At 41.6% G+C, this 24,612-nt stretch overlaps 1 protein-coding gene across 1 annotated transcript; it reads right to left on the reverse strand.

Annotated features, from left to right (window-relative positions):
- Window positions 1-1,135: 1,135 nt before the first annotated feature.
- On the reverse strand, window positions 1,136-19,266 carry cd34 (CD34 molecule). Its single transcript, XM_079226005.1, has 8 exons — window positions 19,082-19,266; window positions 7,768-7,830; window positions 7,351-7,595; window positions 7,102-7,179; window positions 4,830-4,941; window positions 4,620-4,672; window positions 4,327-4,476; window positions 1,136-3,486 (listed from the first exon to the last, which is right to left on the reverse strand). The coding sequence occupies exons 1-8, from the start codon at window positions 19,161-19,163 to the stop codon at window positions 3,295-3,297; spliced, it is 975 nt and encodes a 324-aa protein (XP_079082131.1). The 5' UTR covers window positions 19,164-19,266; the 3' UTR covers window positions 1,136-3,294.
- Window positions 19,267-24,612: the final 5,346 nt, after the last annotated feature.

The raw sequence follows: 24,612 nt of genomic DNA on the forward strand, positions 1-24,612 counted from the left end.
TGTGTGTGTGTGTGTGTGTGTGTGTGTGTGTGTGTGTGTGTGTGTGTGTGTGTGTGTGTGTGTGTGTGTGTGTGTGTATACAGCAATGTTCATATCCACTGGGAAGTACACCTTTTATATTTGTACCATGGCCATGTCTCATATTTTAGATGACCACATTTAATCCAATATATTTATGTCTATAATATGGGTGGTTTATTATGGCTCTGCATTGTGGCATATTGTGACAACAGGACAGCACTGCTCAATGGCCTATGGGACATATTTTCCTTGTAGGGTGTGGAAGGGGACAGGGCAGGGTAGCAACTCACATGGGGCTTGAACTTGTGATGAAAGAAGGGTGTGAGTGGATGGGAAATAAACTAGTCACACTGTCACATGCATTGGATGGTGACAGAATATTTATTGAAAATGCGTATATATGTACACAGTGATAGATGGTGTGTAGACTCTGGACTGACATGGTGCTCATGAATATGTCCTGCGCCGTTGAGAGAAGACAGCTGGTGGATGTTTTCGTTGCCCCACACAAACTGTGAAAGACAAAACAGTGTGGAATGATGTCATTACTACCGTTTATGCAAACCTGCTGTGTGACCTTATGGGCTGTACGGGATTTAATTCCAGCGTGTGTTAGTTAGAGCAGTCATTCCCAAAGACCGGGTCGGGACCAACAGAGGTTCGCAGGAGATTTTTATTAGGGTCACTGAATTAAGCAGAATTTCTTCTATTCTTCTATTTAATATTTATATCTGCTGTACACCTTTGAGCCACAGGAGGGAGCCTGATTGTTTGTGTTCAAAGTTGTAATTTATTCAACATACATCCCTTTTAAAATGTCTGTTTTACCTATATTAGATGCTTCCGCATCATCTAATAATGGCAGGAAAAATTATCAAGAATGTTAATTTATGAACAAATTAGTTTCTCACAATTTACAGATGAGGCCTGTTGTGAATTGGGTCACATGGCTTGTCATTGTTTTTTAAAGTCCAGAAAAACAGTTTGCAAAACACTGAGTTTGAGGACAGATGTGGGTGCATGTGTGTCTCAGTACATGTGCACCGGTTTTTCTAGTTTAAAAAACCCATCGCTTTTCCCACTCACTAAAGAAACGAGGCTGGAAACATGACAATTCATCTTTCACTTTTTATTTTCTTCATGTTTTAATCAAATTTTAACTACAGGGTGCTAGTAAAAGGAAACAGTCACATTGGAATGTTAACAATAAAAATATACAAAATGGATTGAAAGGAGAATGCGAGATGTTCAATTTATATATCACAATATGTCGGTTTCCTTTTGTATTTGATCTCCAATATGTCAGTAAACACTGCATTTACAGGACAAACAAACCGATTTTGGCCGCTAGATGTTTCCTTCTAACAGCCCTTGGACATATTTATTTATATGGCCTGGATCAAATGTCATAATGGTGCCACAGGAGTACATATTTTAGCACAACATAACACATGAAATGAAGTTCTTTGGCACACAAAAGAAACACAAAACATAAACAAGACAAAAAAGTCATCACACTATACACACTGTTCAATAGAATACTGAGAGTAAAAAGAGCATACGCAGTATATTGAAAAGAGAATAACACGGACAAATGGATGGGCAGAGTTGACAGTAAGAGGCTCTGCATCTCAGGTCTTGATGAGTCTGTTGGTCAGTCTCATGATGTAGAGGCTGATGACTTCACCACAGTGAAGACAGATGGGAGACTTCCTTGCGGTCAACCCTCTTCAAGAAAATAATGTGATTTAAACGTCAATACTTCTTTCTTCTCACCACGGGAATCTCGGTGAGCCATCACTTTTACAAAGTTGTACACATTTCATGGCTAATGTCACATTCAGACTCATCATTCACGCGCATACTAGATCAAATCCCTTTTCTTGAACCACACATTCATACTAACACTGGGTTCTCACACTTTTCGAGAGACAATATTCCAGGAATCTTTCAGGACATTTTCATTGATGATCTGGTTTAGCAGACAAGACATGACTATGTTCCTTTCTGTGGTCGTCTATGACATATAGTCAATGACTATAACAATCAATAAAATAATGTTTTCTATGCTTAGAAATGATGACTGATTGATTAAAAGTTAAATTTGAGGATTATTAACTGCCAATGTCTCTTATCTGTTTATGTACCAGATTTACTAGTAATATAAAGTGGAGTCTTTAACTAGGCTAACCACACCCACTGTGAGCTACCGCGTCAAAAGTTGTCCTGTCACGGTCCATTTTACATTAACAAGGCAGCTTTGTATTTAACATTGTTTAATTATTCAAACAAGTTGGGAAGAAAAATACATTATGTAATGTCATTCAACCTGCCTAAAAGTTCTCTTGTCTATTTGAATGAATATGATCCTGAACATAACTTTGCCCTTTCAGATGGAAATGCTGTCTGTCTTGGGGAGTCCTGGTCAATATCCTTGTAATTTATTCCCAGCCAACGCGCAGGAGCCCTGATACAGTAAGCAAGGGAAGCTCAGATGCATGTATGGCTGTACAAACAGTCAGCAAGTAAACACTAACACACACATGCAAGATTACAAAAGCAGCACATGCATTCTTACACCTCCACAATCAATAACTCAATCAGACAAACACGATCAGAGCCCAATGGATTTTCTCTTTGAGTTTGTAAACAGATTTCAAGGCAGTGTGATTTATTTCCTCTCTGTCTGTCATGCTATACAATAAACTAAGGAGCAATTTCATTGATGTGCTTATGCTGTATTTACTAGTGGAGGGTTGGTCGGAGCTTTAGACTTGACGACGTGCAGAGACCCTGCTTTGTGTTGACGGCTGGGACTCCAGAGGCTGCATTGCATCATGGGAACCAGTGCTGACCAGTGCTCAAATACACTTTCTTCCCACCCTGAACTGCCCATCTCCCGCCTCTCGTCTCCAGCCTGACTGCCGTCAACAACCCGGGGACTGAGCCTTCGTCATTATCAACCTCATTCATCACCGTCATCATCGTCAGACTAGTTTTCCTGATGTTTATTGAGGCTCATAGCCAAAAGAGAGGGAGGCAAGGGGACCATAACAAGAGGAGCGTTGATGTAGGAAATTGTTCTAGTCCCTGATGTCCACATTCAAGTGGAGTTATTGTGGTTGGGCAAGAGAGGATTCAGAATGTGTGTGTGTGTGTGTGTGTGTGTGTGTGTGTGTGTGTGTGTGTGTGTGTGTGTGTGTGTGTGTATGTGGATGGATTGTTGTGTGTTTTTGGGGGTCGTTCTTGGGTTACAATTATTTGTAGACTATTTCACAGCTCGGTGTCTGCTGTCTTGGTGGTGGTGTGGCCGTTGGTGGGAGGAGGAGGCTCGGTCTTCTCTGCCTCCGGGGACTCTCCATTTATGCTGGGTTTCTCCGGGGTTTCCAGAGGGGGGTTGAGGGGGGCCACAGATACAAGAGTGTTCCCCTGGTTCTCCTGATCTGCTGGATGGGCCTCCTCTGCCTGCAAATACAGCACAAATGAACTCATTATGGAAATGTCAACAGCACATGAGTTAGGATACGTATAGCTGACTCTTTTTTTAAAGTGCACGTTGGACACGCACATTCAAGTCTCCATCACTAATATAGCAGCCATGCTGGAGATTCCCTTTTTTTTACCATGCATTGCTTCAGTATATTAGAAGGAACAAAAGCTTCCCATTGTGATGTGTTATATAGGTCCTTGGATCAAATATTGTAAAGGGTATAAAATCGAAGCATTTGATTTGATGATCAGACACAGTCTTGTCAGGCGCTTATTACGTACAAACACACACAAACACATCCTCTAATGTGGTCTCTATCATGTGATATTGCGAGTGGTACAGAGAAACAACTGTGTCTTGCTGTAACAAGTTAGCTCTACAGATGAATAAGGCAGCAGAGAACAGGGCGTGGTCCTTTGGATACGGCACACTCTTCCTCTGCTTATTCTCTGTGATAGCTGGCCAGCAACAGCCCCTAATTAAAACATTGGCAACAATTGATTCCAAAGGAAGGAAAGAGGGCTGTTTTGATTTTAGATGTAGTAAAACATGAACCTCATGAACATGAAAATACACGAGGGGTGTGATTGCAGAAGACATGGGGAAAACACTGTGTATATAATAAAACACCCATTTTCACAAGCAGTATGCATGGTCTGCAGTGGAAAAGGCTATATGATGCATCACTGATAGGCAACTCCTGTAGAGCCAGCAGGAACATGTGAACCAGGAAGTAGGTAAATGAGGTCCGCACTGGCAACATAAAGCACAGTGCAGGATATTGTAGATCCATTTTTCACAGAAAATGTGCTCACCAGCCTCACTCCCTTGGTGTCAGTCCTGCGTTGGCATTTGAAGTAAACAAGAGGGATTGCAAGTGCAGCAAGCAGACCAGTGACGAGTATTCCCACAAAGACAGAGGAGCCTGATGATGAAGACGGGGTTTCAGTCTTTGTCAGACCCAGCTGCAAACAAGTTGAAGACATAATGTTGTGGTCAAAAGCAGAATTTGTGTGCATTTGAAACCATATAAAATCATTGGTCTGTTGATGGAGCATTTTATCTCCACACCGTCATATTCAAGCTGCAGCATCTTGTGCTCTCTCACCTTCTCTTTCAGATCTTCATTATTGAGTGCGTTAGTCAAAGTAGCCGAGTTAGCTGCAGGGGAAGTGGATATTAGAAATACATCAGTACTTAATTAAGCAGGTTTATGTAGTATTTTCTGCAGCACAATAAGACAATAATGGATTATTAACTTAGATGAAATTAACTGGCCACAAGTTATTATATATCAATGGATGCCATTAATACCCACCATCATCACTGCCCACCAGCGCCATTTTGCCATCTTGGAAGATTTTTAGATTACAGTTTTCCTTGTGGCACCAATCTGCAGGGTTCTCCTGAATAATGTGTTTAGTCATTTCCTGTAAGAGAAGATAAATAGGTTAAAGACAAATGCACGATACATACTTGTGCTAATTCACGATAGCTGTGTGAACAAAATCGGAGGATTAACGCAAAGTCTAAACTTAACCTTTACGTATTTTTTGCAGCTCATTTTGTGAAATCAAGCATCACATAGTAATAAATAATAAGGAAACAGTTCATTTTTCTCTATATGTATATTTTGAAAAACAAGATATCTCTGATTGGGTCATATTGAGCATGAACTTAACTCAAAACTAGCTAATGCCTAAACAGATTCCACATTCTCAGTGTACAGCTTGCACAGATTACAGACATTGGATCTCTGTTCCTGAATTTCCCCGCTGACCATCAGCGCACATTAGCCTTTGTGTGAGTAATGGAGACAAAACTCAGTTGGGTGGAAAACTTGCTGACCACACCTTCTTTTTCCCACCTTAACGCCGGACTATGACATCATTTCATTGCACAACTTTAGGCTCTGTAACTTGGAATACACTCTTCATTTTCTGTAATGTGATCCAGACAGCTCCCAGACGAGCAAACCCTGAATCCTCAGTTAGTGGGGAGTGGGCCCACAGCTGGACTCTGTGGAAACACCCAGATCTTTGAGGCAGGAAGGACAAAACTCCGGAGGGCTGAACATCAGTATCATGGAATGAAACCTACTCTCTTCTCCATCTGTGTTTGTCACTTGTGACCCATCACATGTTGCGCTCAGGAATCCTACATTGACTCATACCCTGCTTCGTTGACCTGACGTGGCTTCCTCCAGTTACAATTGGTTTGCATTCGAATGAAACAAAGATTTTTATTTGACACTGAAATAATGTTTAGAAGGAGAACAATGTTATTACTTTGTTGTATTAAACATTACGTTTTATAGCGAGTGATGACTTTGGGGTTTACAAAGGGTTTAAAAAAACCTCTCATTTTCCACTACTTCAGAGCATTGCTGCTTTATTGAATTTGTTTAACTAATACATGCTGTTCCTTTATCATGCCATTTACCTAGTCCTGCCTGAAGAGAAAAACCTTGTTTTTCTCCCTATGTGCATTTTGAACTAATCATCAGCAGACTAAGGCTTCTGGCACTGTAGTCCATGTTTAGTTTCAGGTTGAGTTGGACAGATGACTTCTGCAAATGGCAGAAGAGCTCTGTGAATGACACAGTAATTAACAAAACAAGGGCTATTTAAAGTATGCAAACTTGTTTTTGAACATCCTGTGTTGAATGTGCTTTGAGGAATTATCTATTCACAGTCTATGGTTCGCTCCCCTGGCCTACACTATCATAGAGAGGTGAAGTGTATGTTTTGATGTGACGGGTTGATGCCTTTAATTGAGCTACGAAAGAAAAAAAAGCCTTTTCACCACTTAATTCATATTTAAGTTCTGTGTGGAAGAACTCATGACCAAAGCAACAGTTAAAAAATATATATTGACGTGTGAATTAATCGCATGAAAAAAACGCGCCTAGTGCGTCATGGCCTTTAGGAGTTAACAGTGTAAGCTAAAACTTTAATTATATACTAATAAGACTCCAAATATTTGCTAACGTTTTTTTTTACAGGCAAGACAATATATGCCTCCCTCATTCCTGATGTATTTTTTTTTTTTTAAAAGTACCTCTATGTGAAGGCTTTCAGTAATATGAAAAACTGAAAGCCACACCCTTGTTATTCCTCCTTTCTTCTTAAGGTCCCCGAGCAAGAGAGGAAATATCCGCCTCCCTCTTCATTCATTCAGGAACACAGTCTTAAGATTTACAACGCCTGAGGAATGTCCGCGAAAAGATCTGTCTTTATCAGGACCATATTTTCAACTGTAACTCTTTAAATCATCTTCTTCCCCTAATTGGATTAATCTACTTCCTCTGGCCCCATTGTGAAGAGGGCCAGATGAGGTTTTGGTAACGTGTCACTAGAAGGTAAACAAGCTCAGCTCTCTCCTCTCGTTTCACTGTGGTCTTAAATGTAGCATTCCAAAAATCTCAGCTGTTGGTAGTTTGATTCTGTCTGTTTTTGGCAGGGAGGAGAGGAGGACTGTTATTGCAAGCTAAAGGGCATAAAGGTGGAGGATGTTGCTGTGGTGCTGATGGGAATATTCTACTTTTACAGTCACATTGTTCGAGATAAAACAGGTACATTTATACTTACACAATCAACTGTTTTCACTGTAGCCTTGACAACATTATTTTTTGGAACGTCCTCTTTCCCAACACACATCACATGGGGCTGTGGAGAGAGTGAGCCAGGTCAGAGAGGCATATGAGGTCAAGAGAAGACGGCACAATTCGCACATATGGTCTCAACCACACCAGTCTTCCATTGTAATCACATCTGTTTATGTTGAAAAGTCAAAAAGTGGAGAAACACCATCTGAGCATGGAACGGACAGGTACTCACCACTACTGTTCTAAGAATGTGGGCGACTTCTGGGACCACTTTGGCTTCGACAATGGGGGGATCAGTGGTGGCTGTGGTGCCCGAGGTGTCACCATCCTGGCTGTTGTCAAGTGAAATGCTTACAATGGTTGCTGGGTATCTACTTTGAGGAGCAACAGAAGCAGCAGCAGAAGCAGTAGATTCTCCACCGTCAGCAACAAAAGAAGGTGTAGAAACTACATCTTGGGCAGCAATGGCAGTCGCCACTAAAGAACAGAATCCAAGGACAATGCTGTTATACACAGGCTCATTCTGGATGTGTAAAGCACACGTGTCATCAACCAACTTCACGTGACACACTCTGAACTCTGGAATAACTAAAAACAAAATAATAATCCCACTGAAATGTCAAGTATCATTGCAGGTTTATCCACCTACCAGAAGTGTCTGCAGCTGGAGCGGGTGTACCTGTTGCTGGATCATCTTGACACATCACCTCATCTGTAAGGGAGAGAGAGAAAGAGCGAGAGAGAGAGAGAGAGAGAGAGAGAGAGAGAGAGAGCAACTTAAACACTTTGACCTTTTCTTTATGAATCATAGCTCTGTGGTGCCTGTAGGAATGTAAGCTTGGCCTGGTGAACCAAACATTGTGCCCAGCTCAAAGATGCCAAACTGATTTGGCATGTGTTCTTAGAGGCTCTAATTAATTATAGTCACATGTAGAACCATTTTCTCTCTCTGCAGTCTTTGCAAATAAACGGCTCTAGTCAGAAGGTCATGACCTCCTGACTACACATCCATCTTCTGGGAGACATCCTGTGTCTATAATAACCTTGGGGTTAGGTTGGATGGTGCTAAACCTTTCTGACATAAGAAGTTTAAAGAAAGTAGGAAAGCTTTTTCCAAAGTGCATGTGAGTTTTGTCTGGGTAATGTAATGAAGTCCAATGTTCAATTAATATTAAAGCATATGAATATCCATAAAAATGATGCATTTGTACAAACAACTGCAAACTCTCTCCTTTGGAGTATCTGTCAATAGCCATCTACATTATGTGATGGAAAATGGACGTAGCATCAATACGTGTTAAGGCCCAATCAGGGAGCACGCTGCCAATCAAAAATAACTGATTTCTGGTATGAATCAGAATCAAGGACGACAGATATGTAATCCTTTTCATCCTACACAAATTTTTTTTAAAACCTCCTCCGCATGGAAGAAAACCAATGTAGTGGGTTAACAGTCTATTACAGTTCATGACCAATTATATAAATGAGGAGAATTTACATGTGTTGTGTGTTTGCAACTTTATAAACATGACTAACTTTGAGACACTCTGGAATAAGTTCCGAGCTCCTTTGTGGGAATGTTAGCACCCCAAACAAAAGGTAGTGTTGCATCATTTATGTTTTTTCACAGCAGGTGGATGGCCACCATGATACTATATGTATAGCACTGTGTTTGGACCGGGTTATAAACGGTTCCCTCCCGCATTGTGTTTTTTCTCGACAGTGGCGCCGGCTGGCTGAACGCTGTCCAAAGTTTGTTATGTGCTGCATTTTAACTGTTGTAAGTGGGTATACATGTTCGACTAACGTTTAACTGCGCTATTAGAGCCTTCAGCTAACATTGAGCTGCTATGTTGAAAAGAGCAATAATGTGGGACAAATATGTTAAGCCTCCACATCATTGAATTAACCTAGTACCTCAGTTTATGCCTCATAAAGATCTTATACAGACAAATAATATATATGCAATGCTTTTAAAGCCCTTCACTGTTTAACAATGAAGTATTAAGACTTGGCTGCAATAGGAATGCTTATTTATATTTTATGTTGTACGTTTCCCTTCCAGTTTCTTGGAAAGTATAACTCATTGTATTCAATGGTTTTCTTGTTAAACACACATGACATGAACTGAGCACACATAATGCACATGCATGCTGATGATGCACTTGAAAAGACACACATATGCACCAATCTACTCCCTTTAAACTGTCACATGATGAAACTCTGCACTATATTCAGTTATACTCCACCATTCCATTGTGGACAGAACCACATCAGACAGCTGTGTGAGAAATATCACTGTGTTTCCAGCCAAGCCCCGCAGCATCAACATGAAGCCTTAGGACCTCCAGTCTCAACACAAACACAGAGAAACATACATACCACTCCTACTCCATAAACACAACCTCCGTGTCTCTCCAGAGGGTTTTTAATGGGCTCAGAGAGCACAAGGCCAAGGCTGCAGACTATGCAACCTCTGGGCTCAGTACTGATCTTCACTACTGCGCTACATCAAGTGGATTTCCTGCCGCGGCTGTCCTCCTTGAAGCTTTCAGTCTGGGTGTTCCAGTCTTTGACGTGGTGTGTGGCGTGTAGCCATGCTAAATGCAAAGAACTAAATCGGTCAAAGAGAGGATGAGGCTGAGTGGCAGTTCAAATGCAGCATTCTTCTTTGCTTGTGGTTGGACAAATCAAATGCGATTATAAGGCAGCACAAAGGCAGATGTATCACTAACAAATGTAATATGGTGGATGCTTCAAGTGCCTTACAGCAACATGCCTGCTAACAGCACACAAAGCCCCTAGCAAGTTGTTTTTCTGACGATTTACAAGACCACAATCGTTATTGTTGACATGCTGCTGGAATGTGCTGCAGCTAACGAGATGCTGGCCTGTAAGCTGACCCAATGCACTTCATACTTCAAGGGAACATAAGAAGCTCCTACAATTAGTGACATTCTATTCATATTAGATATCAGGTGCATACATAAAGCAAGCCTAATCCTTTGGAAGATTGTCAAGAATTTCACAAATGACTGTCATCGATTATATGGAGAAATGGAATATGATATAGTTACCAGGAGGGTCTCTTGAATTTTACGTGAATTTAGCACGTTTTTTGTTCAGTAAGGAGAGAAATTTGAATTAAGATAAGATGTTTTACTTTCATCATACAAACATTTGTATTTATGATACATCATGCATAAATGTATATTTATGATACATCATGCATATTTATGGTACATCATGCATAAATGGCACCATTGAAAGATAATTCCAAGGCAGGGTGGGGATGCAGTCCCTAAGAGACTTTGACTATTGTATGAATTGCAATCTGTAGATTACTGATTTAACAAACCCATATTTCCGTATTATCCAATACAGCTTGAATTCCAGGATATAGTCCACTCTAAATGATATCTACAAGGAGATAGAAACAAACACATGAAAGTATTCTGTAGCACTCAAAGCTGTGGTTGGACTGATGTATACACAAAGGACAGTGATGAAATAAGTGCAGACGGGAGTGTTCCAGGGTTTTGCTCTTTGTCAGGTGGTGGACCATATATTTCCATGGCATTCAGACTACCGAGGACTCAGGGGAGAGCAGGGAAGAAAGATGATAAGGTGGAAGGGGAGACTGTGTTTCATCATCACTTCATATGATGAAGTTGTTTTGAAAGCTACATTTTTTTACATTAGGTTATGTTTCCTGCCAGACAACCCTCCTCCTCCTCCTCACTGGGGAAAAAGCCCTCCAACTCCTCCTTCAACACTTACAGACACACCCTCATAAATTCATGAGCACACATCTACAGTCACACAGCTGGAGAAAGTACATAGTGCAAAGTATTCTGTGGAGGGAGTGGAGGTGTCAGTCTAAAATGCTGATATTAGCATGGTGACCGTCCTGTTATGTTAGTTTCATGTTTACAAATTTGTGTTTTGCAGTCCAAGAAAGTTGAGTATAAATCCATAATAATCCATATATTATCACCTAATAAGTTCTTGTGAACATTAAACATTTTTAACTCTATTTGCTATTGTATAGCCTATAAGGGGTCATTGTTTGTATTAGTAAAGAAAAAACTTTGGCCTTGGTTGTCTATTGGTCTGCATCATATTCTGTGACGTCTTCACTAATGGCTTCCTCCTCTAATATATCTTCCCTGCCAGTTTCGTGGCCTCTCTCCTCCTCACCAGTGTCATGAATCATGATCAAAGATATGATCGAAAGCTTCACATGCAGTAAATTGCAGTGGCGGGCCGTGCATTTTATACCTAGGCCTGCTGTCTGATATCGTATACATAAATACACGCATGACAGAATGCTGTACGGCAATATAGAACAAAAATAGATATAACTTTTAATTATATTTTTAAAAGAAAATTACAAATTAAATTATAAAATAGCTATAACTTTGTGAATCTGTTTAGGCCAGCAGAGAAGGCTTAGCAGGCCCTGACGGCCCGCCACTGGTATATTTTTTGGTCATTGTGCTGCCACACAAAGAATAGAGTGTAAGAATGAGTCCTAAGATCTGGAAATAATTGGAAAACTTTCAGATCCCTTGTTTTTTTAATAGATTTTTGTTCAAGGTCTGCAGTTTACACAAGCTTAAGATATTTAAAAGTTGTGTTCTATGATACTGAATATATGCCAGTAAATACCCCTCTTGTGAATTTTGAAGCATTTTCTTTAAAAAGGCAGGTGCTAACAAGTGGTGAAATGAAATCATGAACGTCATTATGCCTAGTTTGCCATTACAGCTTCATTAGTTATACTCACACCTCATGTGACCAAAGTGTAGTTCATTTATAGCCTAATGTTGGATTTTGGCTTCATGAACATTTAAAAAATCCCAATAATTGTGTAGATGAGAGGATTTAGCTGAACAAAACATGTACGTATCATAAACGTTTGTTTGTCGAAGGGAACCAGTGTCATGTTAACTTCTGGGTTTGGTCGACACAAAACAGTCATCTCTGCATCACTCCATTGTGAGAAAGGCCTCAAAAAAGCTACCAGAGCTGTGAAAAACGTTTTGGATATTCTTGAAACAATACGCTAATACGTCGGGTGCTCGTGGGGAAAGATTCTATCGAGTGGTGCAAGAATGATGTATTAACATCCAAGGCCGGCCGACAAAAATACATCATCTATTGCAATAGATTTTCCCATTGGATTTTGGATTGTTGCAGAAAACAAGCTGTGTGGCAACCACGTCTATTATACTTACACGTTTTGTTCAGCAAGATACAATTCACAAATGAACATCAACTTAATGATTATTCGGCAGTAGTAAAAAAAGCTAACGTTAGCTCACCTACAGCTAGAACCGAGGCATCAGCCCGCTGCATGAGTGGATTGTTAACGGTACACAATGCTCTGCCTGCCTTTATCACCCTCCGCTATGTTTCAGTTACAAGCAGCTAGCCACACAGATTGTGTGTGTATGTGCACTTTAGATAGAGGGTTAGTATATTTTGAATAGTGCTAGCTGCTCACATAATCAGTCACTCACCATGTCCCCGAATCACTCATTTGTCACAGCCTTTTCCATTCTCTCACTGATGTGTAGCCATTCTGACTGCCATTTGTTACTTCCCACCATTCCGGGGCCCAGATTTAGGGTGGGGAAGAGCAAAGGAAGAGCATCAGAAACAAACAGTCACACCTGATTACAGGGTGCAGTCGGGGTATCAGCAGGGGACAGCAGCTGCAGTCGGTCTCCCGAGGGAGCTCTTTCCCTCCCTGCATAATGTAATGTACTGTCAGAGAGCTGTGAAGTGTCTGACATCATGAGGAAGTAGGGAGAAAGCTTCAGCTCTAAATCTTGCATTTGACCTCCACCCAGACCACAGAGACAACACCTTGGCTGTCACTATGTGCCACACCCTCCTCTCCTTTACTTATCCATGACCACTGTATCCAGATGTCCACAAAAGAGCCTGAACTCTCCCCACACTCTTTTCGTTTCATTCCCTAGCCGGGTAAATATCACTTCAGCTTAACTTGGAAACTCTTCTGAGTCTCACAGACCAATTCTGGTACTAAGACATGCTAAGGAAAGGCAAACAAGATTTTCAATTAATTAAATAAACCTGTGTGTAGGATTTGCAGCATCTGGCCAAATTTTAGGACTCATTCTGCTCACTCCTTCCTTTCCAAGACTGCCAATTAAAACATAGTAATGAATATTTTATTAATTTCTGCATATAGATCCTCCGAAATGCGGCCCTTTGAAATAAAACAATAAAGAAAAAGAAAGAGCAAAACCTCACATTTCAGCAATAGATGAGTCACAGTATACTTTGTCGGCCTACTGGCAACTACAGTTCCTGCAATCATAGTAACATTATCCTTCAGGTATAATGTGGCCTCACAGCACACCACAAATAACACATTTTCCAATTCCTCAGGCTGTGCAATACAATTAAAACGTAGACCACTAAATGTAGCCATGGAAACCACACAAAGTCCACTTTACTATTACTTTGTACAGTGACAATCCAAAAGAAAAAATAACGCAGGAATACACGGTTCGTGACCCCGAACGTGAGAACTATTTTTGTTTCCGCACAGACGGGTGGCAATTGTTGACTTTTCCGCCCTGCTGACGCCCCTGGTGTTTTTAAACCAAATACAAGATAGTTTGGAAAAAAAAATTAAAAGGAATTAACAACAGGTTTGGAATGTTATCCATGCACATCTTAGGACAGGATGTGGCTGTCACAGCACACGGTGTGCAGTGACCTCTTCAACCTGCAGAGGGGAACATGCTGGGGGTTACAGATAACACTCTGCAATACAGAAACACAGCACTGGAGTTGGGCTACACACACACACACACACACTCACACACACACACACACACACACACACACAAACACACACTGTTAACATGGGACTAGCACTCTCTCGCATTATAGTGACTTGATGTGATAATTTACTGAAAATGTTACTCTAACTTCAACATTTGACTTTCCTTCAGGGTTTATAAAAACCAAAGGCGGAGGAAACATAAGGAGGGATGAAAGCAGAGAATGAAAAGGTACCATTATGATTGATAGCAGCTACTGACCATTGTTTTTGATTCAGCCTCTAATTTACTCATTAAAATAGTTTCAGCAGTGCAGTGAAACTTAAAACCTGTTTCCAAAACAGTCCGTCCATTTCTGTTCACGGATTAGGGACTGGAAACACCAGCTGCTCTCTATAATGTATCAGAACCAGCACTGGGCTGCAGTAACAGATGTCCATGGACCGAATCCAGCTGCTGTTTTTACATGAGACCGTGTGTGGGAGGGGTTGTAAAAAGATATCGAAACCTATGACCCTGAACAATCTGGCTTCGATATGATTGAGGCTAAGGAGCCAAAGTGGGAGAGCAAGATTGAGAAATAATAGCACGAATGTGATCACCTTCCAGATATAGCGAAACTCTGTAGTTCTGTTTTAAGAAAGAAAAAATGTGCACAGAAACACACTGTTTATACACATACAGAAAAAAAGAATAGTCCAAACTCAGGACATTCAGCAGAACGGTCTTGTGTTTTCAATTAGGAAGTATACAGCTTCGTACGGCATACCTTTTACCGAACATTCATTATCAGGAGCATTTTCCGGCAGTCAAAAGGCCTTAGCCAAGGCTCATTAAATGTTTTTTTTTCTCAGAGGTTAACAGTATATCCCTCCATAAATACAGCCCTGACTGGTTAGCCAACATACACTCGAGCTCAAGAAACAATAAGGATTACCAGCTTGCACGGGGCGAGTAAGATGCCACGTCGGGCTAGTAAATCTAGAAACTCATTTGCCCAATAAAAAATAATTAAAACATAGATTTTTCCCAGATCTGATGATGGAAGTAGCAAAGGAGTAAGTCATCTTGCATCCTTTTTCCTTCTCATGTCTGTTGAGAGTTGCATATGTGCAGTAAACTAAATTATGAATCATGCTTTGGCAAAGGCATGACCTGCCCTGCGGTGTAAGGCTAGTAATAGGCAGAGTATGGGCGGTCATGTCTTTGCTACAGTAGGATTCATAATATCACATCGAGCAGCAGTTAAGACAAAGTTTATAAACTAAAGCAGATTCATTTATTTAAATAAAGATTAAACATGACAATTAACGTTGGTCTTTGTTGTGACTTGATAACCGCTAACAGGCTGCTATAACATAGCTTTATGTTGGTGTTTGGCATGACATCACCGTGGACCTTGGATCAATGTGAGGAGGATCACCGAGCAGTCGCGGAGGTTTTGAGCCAGCGTGAAAAGGCAGGGATGACACAAGAAGCAGAGAGTGCTCACAGGTTTCTTGTTTTGGATTTCACACAATAATCTCTGGGCTTGCTCATTAGCCGCAGACATGTTGTGCACATATGGGCGTTTTTTGATCTGATCAGTGATATCTGGTATTTCTCTGCCTTGTCCCGCCAATTTTCTGCTCTGAAAATGAAGGAGAAACAGGAGGAGAGGGGGAGAGAGGGAGAGGAAGAGAGGGGGAGAGCCCCCTCCCTATTATGCTGGTAAAAACCAACAGCTGTAAAATTGCAGCAGGGTGCCAGGGGAACAAGGAACAATAAGCTCACCAGCAGTAATTGGAATAGGAAGATTTGAACGCTAACATAGCATCTGCTTTTCATTAAAATTGTTTCACTGTGTAAATATTGTTGCTAGATGATCAATTTCTCCAAGTCAACTCCTTTTTTCCAGATGATCGTTTGTTCGTGGCGACAGAGGTTTTGTTGTCTGATCATTAACATGTTATCTTTAGACAAGCGCTAGAGCTTTACATGAAGATAATTCAGAGAGAGAAAATACATCGTAAAATGTCCCCTCCACCCCTCCTCCCCTTGTTACGGTGATTGTCCGATGAGAGCTAGCAGACGAGGTAACATAGCGGACAACGATGACAGGCAGTGTTTGTTAGAATATTTTAATGGTTTCAGCTGTAGCCTGACCTGGTGCTCTCACATGTAGAAATCACTGAAGCAAATTGGCAGTTTGACAGAACACAGGCTCCAGGTTTAATTACTGTGCGAGCTCACGTGGCTCCTAAGCCATAACTTTGGGCCCAAGTGGACACACACCCTAGTCTGACATAAGACGACTATCTGCCAAAGCTTATATAAAGAGACCCACACCCACCAGCAGATGACGTGAAACCATTTTCACCATTGCATCTTGGGACTGAAGGAATGCTGGTCAATAGCCGAGAGCCATGAGAAAGAGAGTGGCAATATTCTGCCCGTGTTTACATTGGCAGGGCGAAAGCTGAGAAACAAAGTTTTGTGCATTTCTGTGCAGACAGATGTGTGCGCTGATTTTCGACTCTCTGTAAAGAATGTGCTGTCCTTTTCAAGGTTTTAATCAGGACATTTTCTTTCTTACATTTTCTCCGAATCCAGCAGTCCGTGAGTTATTGTATCTCTTTTTCCTTTGGAGTCAGTTCAGTTCATGCCGTCTTGAATCGACGTGTCTCAGTGAAGGCCACTTATGTGTGTGTGTGTGTGTTGCACAAAACATATCTACTGAGCATTGATGGCTTAAGCACAGACGGACACGCACAGACCAACTCATTCAGCTTGGCCTGATGCCCTGCGTTAGAAACAGAAACGATCATTGTAGATGACAACCTGAAATGAGCAAGACACTATGTTTTTCCCCTTCTCCACAGCAGATTTGAAGCTTGGGTTTTCCCCCAAAATCTTCAAACATACTCCAAGAGGCGATGAATGACATCATCCAACATCACCAGTCCATGCCCATTTCTGCACTACATATTTGCACGCCTGCATAACTACCGACTGACAGCCATGGGAAGTGGGAGCACACACTAAATCTGTTTGCCGGCGATTCTGGATGATGGCATGCTCATACATGACAAGGATGTCTGCTCTGATTAACAAAGTCAAACACACTCACTAATCAAGTGCATCAAAGGCTCTCATCCTGTCTCTCTTGCATCCCAGATTGCCTGAATATGTGCTATAACCTTCACATCTAAGCGGTTTTCCAGATGCACATGTTATTAACTGAGTTTTTGGTAAGCTTCAGCCTACAGTATGTATATATTCTGCACAGTTAATATTGTGATGCCACAATGTCTTTTTCCCCTGAGTCCATACACAAGTCGTACAATGACGGCTAAGTCCAAATACATTGTGAAATTAGTTTGCTGGTTTCCAAATGTGAGACAAAGAGAGACAAGGTAGCGGTCAGGCTCTTCTCTGTTTTGCAGAAATACAATAAAGCATGGTTAAATATGACCTGAGATCAGCTGCCACACCCATTCCCCCTTTCTGGGGCTCATGACATCACTGCCACCAAATCTGATGTGGCAATGATTAATAAACCTCAGTCCACACTGAGAACGAGACACAACAAGATGGGAGCTGTGCAGTGGAGCGCCTCTGCATGTGTCAGGACAGAGTGACTTGACAGAGAGTCTCCTTTGTGCACGTCAAGACAGCCATAATGGAGCGAGAAACATAAAAATGGTTTGTGTCTTTGAATGAATAATGACGCATATACCACTGCAGTCACATCGGGCGATACTATGAGACGAGTCAATGAGGAGACAGACTGTCTCTTGTGACTTGGCTACACAAGTATGCAGACGACTGACAGAATGACAGAACTGGCAGCATGTAGATCACAGTCATAAAAGTAGCAATGAACCATTGCATATATTTAAGCGAGAGGTTTTCCTTTTTTTCTTCTTCTTTTTTTTGGAGCCCGAGGTGACCATGCCTCTAAACTCGCACCGCATTGCCAGTTGGACACAAGTGTCAACAATGTAGCAGGTCTGTGTGATCAGTGGACTGCTGTTGGATGTGGTAAAGCATCGAGGATGGGTCAGCAGACTTGAGACAACACCTTTATGATATTCTTACAGTGTATATCAGAAGCTGTCTGCTAGAACCTAAAAAAGAGACGTTTGGGCCAATGTAAGATCCTATTTCAAGCTAATCACGTTCACTGAAAACAAAACCCTAATTATAGAGACAATAAGATAGCAGAATAGCTGTTTTTCCAATCATCAACAGCAATAAACACAAAATACATGCTTGATTATTAGTTGCGTCTAAAGACATCGTCCCTGTATTGTAAGCTGTAATTTCTCGACAGGGTGCGCCGAGAATAATTAGATTTCCATGTAAATCTAATTACCATCTGTTAAGCTGCTGATGCAGACAGTATGTAGTGTTCCCTTTTATTGTGCAAACTACAAGCATGTTCCGCCATCTCATGATTTCTTCCCCGTTAAAGTAAACCTTTAATTATTTTTCATCCGTCTGGAACACTCTTCTACCCAAGGTCACCCCAAACATACCCCGCCCCTGTGCCCATAGATGGGTCCTGATGGCTCTGCAGAAGTCGTAACATTGGGCTGAACTAGAACCGTCCAAGCCATACATCACCCTGCAATTAGCATCGGGCCTCAGCCTGATTCGGAGTGGGCTGCAGTGCGTCCGCACACGATTGCACGCAGAGACACACACAGTCGAGCACGTGCAACAGATGAGACCAAACTGATCCTATTTCTAACATAAAAAATACATTAAATCTATTTTTGATGCTGTGTTGTGCTCTTGGTTTGAATCCCTTCACACACATTCAAACAGCTCCACCCAGATGCACTGCAGGATGTGAAGCACAATTATTCTCAACTGCAACTTTCCACTCCTGAGCAGACCCTTTGTGTCTGCAGCCACCCCGCCGCTAACCATGCCTCTTTGCATCTGCGTGCAACCTCATGGCAGAACACATCAAAGCAAACCCCCCAACAGCGTGTAAAAAGCCACTGTTGATGCGCACGTACTACATTACGCGAAACAGAATTTTAGAGATTTACAAAAAATACAAGACTGGATAAATAACTTTCTCAGAAGAGAGGGAATATTGGAGCTGCAAAAGGAGATAGTATAATCAACAATTATAAGAGTACTCACTGCTGAGCATTAGAGCGCAGAGCAACAGAACTCCAGCCATCCTTCTCCAGGGGCCATTCATTCTCCACATGGACGCAGCCATCCTCTCTCTGGTCAGCCGGTGGGACTGTGTGAGGGTAAAAAGTGTGGTGAGTGATAATGAGTGAGTGTGTGAGGGCCGGGGGAGTCGGGAGTTTCCTTTGAGGTCTAAGTGAGCGGGACAGTCAGGCAGGATAAAGCCTGGCTTGTGTTCTGTTGCTCTTTATATGGCCCCACTCTCTTTCTGCTCTTTCCACACCCCTTTTTCTAACTGCCTGCTTCTAACCCATTCCCCCCAATGCAACCGTCCTTACGTCCTCCCTTGTCGCTGTGTGTGTGTGTGTGTGTGTGTGTGTGTGTGTGTGTGTGTGTGTGTGTGTGTGTGTGTGTGTGTGTGTGTGTGCACAAGTACAGCAAGCACCAGAACCAGATGTTGGTGGGTGACATCCTGTTGAGCTTTATCTTTACTGCAGTTTAGTTTCCTGGTGAAACATTTTGAGGAAATACCTGCTCTTGGTCTAACTGTTTTTCTTGCAATGTGGGGACTGTGGTTAGACTTTAGGAGATGCTTTTGTAGTCATGGTACGAATACAGGGTGCTTCCACTCGTTGGTCTATGAAAAGAAAGTACACTGGCTCAATACTTTAAGGATTAAGCGCCACTATGTGAACACACGTTTGAAATATCTACAGGCCGTAGCTCGACTTAGACAGGATTTTGTAGAAAAGGGTTTTAAGAAGTCCCTTTTTCTCTATTTTTGAAGATGCACCTGGTAAACAGGAAGTGCTCCTTCTGCCACCTACGTGTTGTGTACATTTCTGAGAGGCCTGTAAAAGCACATAGCGTCACACAGAGCGCTCAGCCCCTGGTTTTTGTGTGTCCCTGGACAAATGACTAACAGCTGAGTGAGTCATCCATTGAACCGCACAAGTACGCACATGCACACTTACTTGTACAGTGCTCATGCTTTTTAAGAATGCCGTGACACACGCGCACTGACATCATTACAGCATTAATTACACTACATCGGCAGAAAGTGAGAAACTGTTGAACCAATGTGCGGTGTGTTATAGGGGTGTGATCACCGTTAATGTTCACGCAGAGATGGGCTGTTCCAGTGAATTCAGGCAGGCCACATCTGGAAGCACTGCGCTGGGTTTTTGAGGACTGCCTGGAGACTTGCTTGTCAAGCAATGCAACCATATGGGGGCTGAATCAAGCCAAGATAAGGTTCTCGTCTGGCAAACAGGCACTCAGACAAGATACTTGGTAAAGTTTGTTAAGGGTGCCTTGAAATCACATTCACAATGAATAAAACGCAAGCAAATCCAGAATGTCTGCAATATTGCGACATTGCAAACACAGACAGTGCAGCAGACTTTGAATAACATGATTTATTTGTTTTATTCCTATAACCATGGCAATTTGTTTATGTCTATATATTTTATGATTTAAAGAATGATAAAAAGATATATCCCAAATTCCCTCTGCAAATTCCTCTGAGACTCTTATTTGTCAAACAATAATACAATATTGTTTTACCTGGCTTTATTCAATATTTAGATGTCTGTTCAGAAAATGTATCCACATCTGCACATATTGAATAATAATAAGAACATCTGTATAGAAGTAGCTCTCTCCTGATCTTAACACAAACATAAAGAAAAATGACTGCCATGGTCTAGTAATTATTACACTAGTAGAAAAGCGTTAAGAAGGGGTGTAACACAGTGGATTACCCTTAAACTGCCAAAATATAAAATAATATAAAGGACCTCAATACGTCAGGAATCTTGACAGAGTAATACAAATATGTGGGTATATTTGCATGTTTTCAAATCTCTTACAACTTCTAAGGTGGCATGAGATTTGTTTGTGGAGGATTATTTTTGCACAGTGCGGTTAACACTTATTTGAATGTGAGGGATGTGTCCGTCTAGAGCTGAAGAATCCTGATTAGTAAACCTGGCAGGGGGAGTATTTCTGACAGATTCAACTTATATCTCTTTTACTCCCTTCCCTCCCTCCGTTTAGTCACTCTCCATATCTTAACATTTGACATATTTTGGTTTATTTGCACAAAGAGTCTCTGTATAGTGTGTGTGTGTGTGTGCGTGTGTGTGTGTGTGTGTGTGTATGTGTGTGTGTGTGCATGTGTGTGTGAGTGAGTGAGTGAGTGAGAGTGGGGGTATTGGACATCACGAGGATCGGCACAGGGTAACAGAATGTGACCCTCAGGGACCTGTTTGGCTGTGTTTTTGTTGGGAGGTTTTGGTGTTTTGTGACTCAGATGGATTGTTGGATGCACCCATCATAAGAGCATGCCTGGCATGTGACAGTACAGGCATGAATTTGTGGGTAATCTTATAATGCATGAAATTGAGAACACTGCAAGAGAACCGGAGGCTAAGTTAATGTTCCCAATACTAGTCCTGGTGGTGGCCTTATTTCCCCTCATCTGACCCTCAGCCCAGGGCGTTTTGTTGTTTTTCTTCACTCTGTATGTTTCTTCTCAAAATATCCAGAATACAATAAGATGTCGTTTTGACGTCGGCTGCCACAAAATCTGAAAAATAATTGAATGGAGTTTTGTGACCTTTATTAATGTATATTCATTCTGCGTTTGGCTTTTACTTATGTTGTTAAATCTCTATGTTTAACAAAAGTTAAATCAATTTGTTTTGAAAACAAACATTCCTGGAAGTTAAGAGGCTTTCCTGCTTTCCTTTTCATCAGTGTGGATTAGGAGGGTGATTCCAGAAAGTCTTTCCAGGCACGGATATCAGTAATTGACCAATGGAGTGAAGGAAACAATGAAAAATTCTCCCTCTCCATGGAGTGACACTGCCGGTGTCTGATTGGTTCCTCTACTCCCTGAACATCCTGCTGACCTCCCCATCTATCCTCACTCCCGCATCTAAATTCCTCTTCTGTTTCCTGCCATTCTCTGTGCGTGATGTTTCCTCATCGCTAAGAATCCACCGTTCCCTGTGCAAGTCCAAAGGTGTGCAGACAGACCCAGCGATGACCCCAAACCAGTGAAAGACAAACATGGAAATGTATTTATATTCACCCATAACCCTGCAGCTAGTGCTATCTTGATGCCCTGCCTTCCATGTGCGTTACATAAGGCCGTGTGAAACGGGACGGACCTGGCCAAGTGTTTCCACGCCACAATGCAGCGGCAGCACCAGAGTCCAGTTTTTTTCACAAAGGGAGCTGGGTGGAAAGGGCAACACGGAAAGAGAAAATGGAGGAAAGAACAACAGCTAGACCTCTGCTGATTACTCTGGAGTTGATCAATGTAGAGCACAGTCGTCTGCCTGTGGTCTGGGCTAGCTCAAATGTGCGAACAATGAAGATATATTTTGTTATGAGGAAATCAAATCATGCAGGGATCAGTTAGAGCATTTTAGGAAATGTATTAAAGAACTAGTGCTGCGCCCGTTTGGGGCGTGGCTGTTTGTGGCACATGCCTGTTCGGAAAGCCACAACAGTTTACGGGATATGATGTCACCAATGCGTTATCTTGACACTTTCCAGAAGAGACAGAAGTAAACGGTTAAACAGTTAATATGACAGAGGCCTCCTCAACCTCTTTTCTTATTACATCATGTTCTGGGAAACCCAAGGAATGTTTCAGTGTGTGAACACAATTTACACACAATACTGTTTAATATGTCCTGCAGGAACAACAAACTGAATATTTGATACAACGTCTCGATAGTCTTGTGTGGAGCTGGTGAAACGTTCCCTTTCTTGCTTGTTTACTTCCGATCTGCGCATGCCCTTATTGCTTTATTGTTTTGAATAGTCTGCGATGTTGCACTTTCCAAAACACAGAACCCACTGCCAAAGAATCCTCCCACTTCTTCTCCCCCCACCTTTAACTCTCCAACTGCCTTGATCCCATACAGATGTTCTTCTTTAGCACTCCCCTCTGGAGGGAGCGTACAACTTATTGTTCATAAAATCAATTCCATGGTCCTGGCCGACCCAGCCCAGCACACAGAGCACGCACGTTCACTTTCATGAGCGGACAATCATGCAAACTCAGTCTTACACTTCCATGATCAGAAACACAACACAGCATGGAAAGTTAGTCGACAGAGCAACAGCTGCAACACGTTTGGGAACCCCCAGTTTAGAGGAGAGCATCTTAACAAACAAACAAATAATACAACTCACAGACGTCCACTATTTCTCACTCCGTCTCTCTTTCTGTCCCCTGACAACCTCGTTTTGAGTCTCCCCTTCGTCCCGCAGCTTCCTCGAGTCCTTTGCTTCGGTTTTTTTTAAAAGGGCAAAACTCTACAGGCCTGTAACTAGCCCTAATTGGCTCTGATTGGCTGGCTCTGTAGACATCTTGAAGTGATTTATGCTCAAGGTTGAGAGGGTTGTGAAGGTTGGGTGTGCTTTGGGTCTCAGAGATTCTCAGTCATAACCCCAGGAGCTTTAAATCCCCAATCCAGATTTCCTCTGGAGTGTATCTATTAAGGGTCTATGCATATTTATACAAGCACTTGCAGAGAATGAAAGCAACGCATTAAGTACTTCAAAAGGCCTTTCAGAACTCATATTTTACAGCTCAATATGTTTTAATGTGTAATTCCAGTTTTTGCGATTATAATGAGCAATCATTTATTGATCCTTAATGTACTAGTTATATAGCTAATCTGATATTAATTTACCACAGAAGACCAAGAGGGAGAGACAAAAGGAACAATAAATGAAAGACTTTTACCATAGAATTTTAATTAGCGCTATTCATGTTTCGAAAACAATCCCTTGTTTTGTCTGTTTTTGAAATGCTTAACTTTCCTGACTGTTCTTTCCTCCATCACAACTGAGAGGGACCACATACAACGACCAGACCAGAGCAGAGCGCCCCACCGTAGCATTGGCATCCTGTAAGTACATGATAAACTGTGTGTGTTCTGGCCACACACGGCCAGATAAGGTCTGTGGGATTAATTCATTAGAGTGCTGGATGCCCAGATGGCTCTCATTACAGGTATCTGTTCAATTCATCTCACGAGTACTTCCACATAAGTCAAACTGTCGGCAGTAACAGCGGTACATCAGTAAGAAACGTGGTAATTCTCGCCAGTTGTATTGACTGATATTATAGTCTCCAGGGGCCCTATTAAAAACCAACATAAAGTTCAAATACAGCTTTGCTGAAACAGATGTTAACATTTTTTATTATTAATTAGTTTTACCAGAATATGAACGACTATGCTTATTTTTTTAAATGTATCTTAGCAGGTGTTCATATGAAATTAACAGTTGAAAACTCCTAATTTAATGTTTTTATTTAGTTTTTCCTTATTAGCGTGCTTCATTCATGGGAATTTGACCACAGAGCTGTTTCACACAGCAAACCATGAGATGGCACTACAGGATCAGGCTTTTAAAACCATCCCATCTCTGTCACAAAGGGAAGATAGATTTCTGAATGACTCAACTCTGCACTCTTGTGGCAATAAGAAAAACTAAACAAATCCATTTGC

Source organism: Taurulus bubalis (genome assembly GCF_910589615.1).
Source record: "Taurulus bubalis genome assembly, chromosome: 11".
In the NCBI taxonomy this organism is placed as follows: Eukaryota; Metazoa; Chordata; class Actinopteri; order Perciformes; family Cottidae; genus Taurulus; species Taurulus bubalis.

What these genes read in the sequence shown, in the direction of transcription:
- cd34 (XM_079226005.1), bottom strand. Translation starts at nt 19,163, where the DNA reads ATGGCTGCGTCCATGTGGAGAATGAATGGCCCCTGGAGAAGGATGGCT. An exon ending in ACATTCTTAGAACAGTAGTG is followed by an intron (nt 7,180 to 7,350) that starts GTGAGTACCTGT and finishes CTCTCTCCACAG; the next exon opens with CCCCATGTGATGTGTGTTGG. An exon ending in ACACCAAGGGAGTGAGGCTG is followed by an intron (nt 3,487 to 4,326) that starts GTGAGCACATTT and finishes CTGTATTTGCAG; the next exon opens with GCAGAGGAGGCCCATCCAGC.